Below are 6,000 nucleotides of genomic sequence, written 5' to 3'. Positions count from 1 at the left end.
CTAAGGCTTAGTAGTTACCTACTTTTAATTACATGAATTGGGGATTATGGCTAGTAGTAGATTTAGAATAAGAATAGTTAATTAATTTTAATTAAATGTAAGTAAATTAAGAGATTAGGGTTGGCATGAGATTTATGTTAAGGGAAGTAATTACATTTGAGCACATTTAATTCATTTTAAGGTTAAAGATAACATTATGGTTATCACTTGGTTAGTTAAAATCCATATTTAAAAATAAATTAATTACAATACTTGTATTTATTTTTAAGTAGTTGTGTGTACTATGTTCCATGTAGTGCAAAGATACATTAAAAATATACACAGTTTTTTTTGGCAGTCCATGTATCATATCACCCCCAGACGACGGTGAATTTTTTGTCTATAGGAGCACGGCGACAGTTTGAGCATGATGCACCAGGTTCTTTTTTGCTTGTGTGCAAACAAGGCCTATGCAGCCTTTTGATAATATGCGTAGAGGCACTGTTAAACCAACTTGCCTGTGAGAGAGGAATTTTTGTAAAATGTATTCTTTGTATCCGTGGAATTGCATATCCAAGAGTAAGATGCCTGAGCCCCACCCCAAGCTTCTCTAAATGTTTGCTGGTTCGAATGCTCCGCCCCCATTAGTTGTAATGTACTCAATTATATTGGCCAAGCAGACACTGAGAGTACTCTTATAAAAGTTGTCGAAACCTATCATTACCACTGACAAGACTTTCCATGTGCTAATTTTTATTTAGATTCAAAAGTGTCCAAAAAGGCTCAGTAAACATGTTTAATCTTTGACCTAATCTCATTATCTTCAGTGCGAATGATTTCCACTAAATGCAGTGCATGAGAGGGTCTGAGCCCTGTTGGCTACATCTGGCCCTTTGAGTCCAGCAGGCGACCTGCACCCTTCACATGGTCAATACTAAAATCACAGAAGGTGCCCTGAGGTCAGCAGTGATTGTTTGTCCACATTGTCATTGCACTATCCAGTTATTTGCTCTCTTTCACTATGCATTCAGCCTTTCCATAAGAAAATTCCAATAACATAGAAACAAGGGCATAATGCAAAGGTGGCTTTTGAACACATATGATTTAGGGCCAAGGCAAATGTGCTCTTCCAACCAAGTTCATCCCGATAAAAATTGAATACGTTTCTTGTTCTTAGTCTGCAAGGTTTCAAGAAGCACCATGGCAATGCTATTCCCAGAGTTCTGGCACTGTTGTAGATGGTTAGGGCTGTAGTAAGCGATGGTTCATGCGAACAAACACTTTGGTAATCCCTTGTCATGGATAGCCTTTATAGTTCAACACCACAGCTTTTAATGTTGATGTTTTTACTAGAAAGTTTTTATTGTCACATGTGGAACCTCCTTATTTACATCAAGTGAGTACCACAGCTATGACAGTTAACACTACTCTTCTTCTCTGAGAGACATTGGAAGAGGTTAGATGCAGGGGCGTAACACAGGCCCCCGCAGCCCCTGTGGTGCGACACCACCCTGTAGAGAAATAGGGCGAGAACGGCTGTGGTGTGTGGTAGTGTTGTGAATGTTCCACACTCCGAGTGGTGGATATGACACTAGCCCATAGTTGCCCATTCTCATCCTATTTCTTGGAGATTGGGACTGCAGCTTGGGTGAGCAATATCCTTCTGTTAGAGTTCAGAAAAGTAGCTTGAAGATTTGACAAACCTCCTACAGGCTAGAGGTGCAAACTGATGCCAGGCTGTCCCTCATGTCTCCGCCCCAGACCGCTCTCTCGGTAAGTGGTAAGTAGAAAAGATCGGCCCCTGGAGTCCGAGTTACCATTCTAGAAGGTGTAGAATGCTGATACATCCGTTCTGAGATCTTGTATAGAATTTACTGTCAATTAGGTGGGGGTGGAACTGATGCCACTCCATTCTTCCTTTGTTGACAATGGCAGGTCATATGATGGAAAACTAAGCCAAAGTGGTGTTGTAAAAGGTAACTGCTGCAGTTGGGGTGAAAAGGGCAGCATGGTGGGAGCAAGCATTGATGTCCGATAGCCATGGACAGGAACGTAATAGTTTCCAGGAAGCCTGAGCAGGTTAAAATCCAGCTGTAAAAAAAACAGAAAGAACATTTGTGAAAATAAATCTAAATGTACTGGTAGCAATCATGAAGAGAAAAGTGACAGTAGACAATATATGTGTGTGTTTGAATATATATTTATTTATATATATATATGTATATATACATATATATATATATATTCACTGAAAAAAACGTAGGTTTCAGGGACGTTATAGTTACAAATTAGCATTTAAAAAACCTTTGAAATTCACTGAAAAAACCATAGGTTTCTGGGACGTTATAGTTAGTTGCACATTTTACTCGTACAAAACCATGTAAATTCGGCCATTATAGTTAGTAGAGCTAACTATAACTCGCGCCCCCGCAATGCACTGCTGATGACGTCACATATTACATCACTCATGACATGGTCAGTGACATGACTGATGACATCACTGATGACATCTCAAATGACATCACTGATGACATCACTGATGCCATCATCCAGTGAATGTGTGTATTTGTAAACTTTAAATATATTTTATATATGTTAACGCCAAGGTGTATTGAAGAATGAGTTGGTGTATAAGTGTCTGGGTGGAGGATTTAATAGGTGTGTGACTGACTGTATAAGTTAATGATTAAATGTCTCTTACTGAATGCATGGGTTAGTGACTGAACTGTGTGAATGTCTATATCAGTCTCTCAGTTGTTGTATAAGCTGCTGCATGGGTCGATGATTAGGTACATGACTGTCTATGTGGCTTACTTATTGGTAACATAAGTATTAGTATGGGTGGCTCAGTGTTTGTGTGGGTAGGTGGGTGGGCGGTGTGTAACTTTCTGCCAACATGTGTGAGTGGCTAATTTACTAGGTGTATGGGTTCAATAGTGCATGTGGAAATAGCGGTTTCGGTGAGTGGGTGTGTGTATCACCGTGTTGGAGAGTGAATGTATATCTCATCGGTATATGTGTGAGTAACTACATATGTGAAAGGCAGTATATGTGAGTGTTGGAGTATATAAATGACTCTATGTGATAGTGAGTAATTGTGAGAGTGGCTGTATAAAGGAGTGTGTGCTTGTGTCAGTGATTGTATAAGAGTGTCAGTATATGTTACTATTTGTATGAATAGGTTAGATACTGAATGTATAACTGTATAGGTGAGTAAACGGCAGTGTTATAGATTCTTTACATGACTAGCTACGTGTGTCAATAACTCTATGGATAAGTGACGGTGTATGAGTGTTTGTATAGGTGTATGAGTACATATAATAGTGCTATATTGATGATTGACTGCATGTATGAGTTACTGTATGGGTGAATGAATGAATGTGTGTGTATAACTAGGAAGTAGTCAGTGGGTATATAGTAACTGCTATTGATTTGTCTATGGTTTAGAAAATGGTAGTCAGTATTTTAGAGTGGGTGTATCAAAGGTTATATTAGGGTGTGAAGAGGTGCATCAAATTATCACATGGATGATGTCATCAGTGATGTCATTTGAGATGTCATCAGTGATGTCATCAGTGATGTCACTGACCATGTCATGAGTGATGTAATATGTGACATCATCAGCAGTGCATTGCGGGGGTGCGAGTTATAGTTAACTCTACTAACTATAACGGCCGAATTTCTATGGTTTTGTACGAGTAAAATGTGCAACTAACTATAAAGTCCCTGAAACCTATGGTTTTTTCAGTGAATTTCAAAGGTTTTTTAAATGCTAATTTGTAACTATAACGTTCCTGAAACCTATGGTTTTTTCAGTGAATTTCAAAGGTTTTTAAAATGATAATTTGTAACTATAACATCCCTGCAACCTATGTTTTTTTTAGTGAATTTCAAAAGTTTTTTAAATGCTTATTTCTAATTATAATGTTCATTAAACCTATGATTTTTTCAGTGATTTTAAATTATCATTCCATTTTCAATCTGGTGAAAACAGGCGATATCGCCAGTTTTCCAGCAATAGCTTCTGCATAAAAAAAGTTGCCACAAATGAGAGCAACAACTAATTCAAATAATATGCAGAGTAGGCGTTCCTGTACAAAAATAACACGAAAACACCACTTTCCGATATTTTCCACGAGCAGCCAAATCTGCGGTGCGATCCAAAAACAGGCGATAAGCTGCGTTGATAGTAGGAATGTACCATCTGCCTTTTACTGGTGTAAAGTAGGACGACTACCTACAGTGTGAAAGGGAGCCCAGCCCAGCATCACATCTGAAGACCAACACATGTCATAGAGCTACTGATCATGCACCTCTGACACCAAAGAAGGCCACAAAACCCACTGCCACCACCCTCAGGACCTCCCCCCGGACAACCCCCCCTACTACCACCGAGGCAGCCCACAACAGGACAGTGGACCTTCCAAAAATGGCATGGCCCCTCAGCCACACAATAGCTGAATGTTGCGAGATGTGGCAACCAAACATGTGTGAAGGACGCAAGTCACCCACCAATAATAATGCCCACAATACCAAGTGTTGCGGTGATGTGCTGGACAGGCCTCACTATGCAGAGCACAAACCTCTCCATGTGTACATATACTGCTGGAGCTTGTAGTGTTGTGGACAGTGGACGCAACCATGTTACCTCAGGCAGTGGGGAAGATCTCGGTCATGTACCTGTATCATCATCCCCTGTAAGCGGAAGCGCAGTGGTCTGGTCCAACATACGTCACTCCAGCGTAGAAGTGTGAATAAATAGGCTGGGACTCTGGGCGTGGTTCACTTGTATGAAAGCCAACACGTCTGCCAGAGCAGCGGCCCTCACTCTGCCACGTAGCTGCCGCTGTTTCCGCCGGCCTCACCCAACACACGCCCCCTGCGAACAAAGCGGCACAGCACCGCAGACTTATGTCTGTACAGACTACTGCCTTCAAACTACACTGCGGACAGCAGGGCTCACAATTTAGATGGAGTGGTGATTGCAGATGACGCAGTCCAGTAGGCAAGGCACATTCCTCCCAGTGCGGCCCACCCAGACCACGCATCATCGCAGGCTGTGTACACGCTGAGCGCCAGAGGTACCACTAACTCAGTGCACCACAACACAACCCCACCTGGCCTTATTAAGGCAGAATTCATTAGACAAAAGACATTGCTACCAGTGCGGCCTGCCCGGACCGTGCATCATCGCAGGGTGCGCACACGCTGAGTGCTTCAGGTACCACTAACTCAGTGCACCACAAGTCACCGCCACGTGGCCTTACTGAGGCAGAATTCATTAGACAAAAGACATTGCTACCAGTGCGGCCCGCCCGGACCACGCATCATCACAGGGTGCGCACACGCTGAGCGCTTCAGGTGCCACTAACTCACTGCACCACAAGTCATCGCCACCTAGGCTTACTAAGGCAGAATTCATTAGACAAAAGACATTGCTACCAGTGCGGCCTGCCCGGACCACGCATCATCGCGGTGTGCGCATACGCTTAGTGCTTCAGGTGCCCCTAACTCAGTGCACCACAAGTCACCGCCATGTGGCCTGAGGCAGAATTCTTTAGACAAAAGACATTGCTACCATTGCGGCCCGCCCGGACCACGCATCATCGCAGGGTGCGCACACGTTGAGTGCTTCAGGTGCCACTAACTTACTGCACCACAAGTCATCGCCACATAGCCTTATTAAGGCAGAATTCATTAGACAAAAGACATTGCTACTAGTGCGGCCCGCCCGGACCACGCATCGCCGCACGGTGCGCACACGCTAAATGCTTCTGATGCCACTAACTCAGTGCACCACAAGTCACCACCACATGGCCTTACTGAGGCAGAATTCATTAGACAAAAGACATTGCTACCAGTGCGGCCCGCCCGGACCACGCATCATCGCAGGGTGCGCACACACTGGTTGCTTCAGGTGCCACTAACTCAGTGCACCACTTATCATCGCTGGCTGCACACACGCTGAATTACCAATAACTGTGCAGCTCTACTGAACGCCACATGGCTGTGGGCCCTTGC

General features: G+C 43.3%; 1 protein-coding gene across 1 annotated transcript in view; it reads right to left on the bottom strand.

Annotated features, from left to right (window-relative positions):
- Positions 1–715: 715 nt before the first annotated feature.
- LOC146854197 (uncharacterized) overlaps positions 716–6,000 on the bottom strand; it is a 77,010-nt gene continuing 71,725 nt past the window's right edge. Inside the window, exon 5 of the mRNA XM_085650522.1 lies at positions 716–2,070. Coding sequence (XP_085506648.1) covers positions 1,861–2,070 — 210 coding nt within the window. The 3' untranslated portion in view covers positions 716–1,860. The remainder of the gene's footprint in view (positions 2,071–6,000) is intronic.

This window comes from Triturus cristatus, chromosome 4_1 (genome assembly GCF_964204655.1).
Source record: "Triturus cristatus chromosome 4_1, aTriCri1.1, whole genome shotgun sequence".
NCBI classification, from domain to species: Eukaryota; Metazoa; Chordata; class Amphibia; order Caudata; family Salamandridae; genus Triturus; species Triturus cristatus.
The sequence above is the reverse complement of the archived record's forward strand: the minus strand, read 5'-3'. Positions and strand labels throughout refer to the sequence as shown.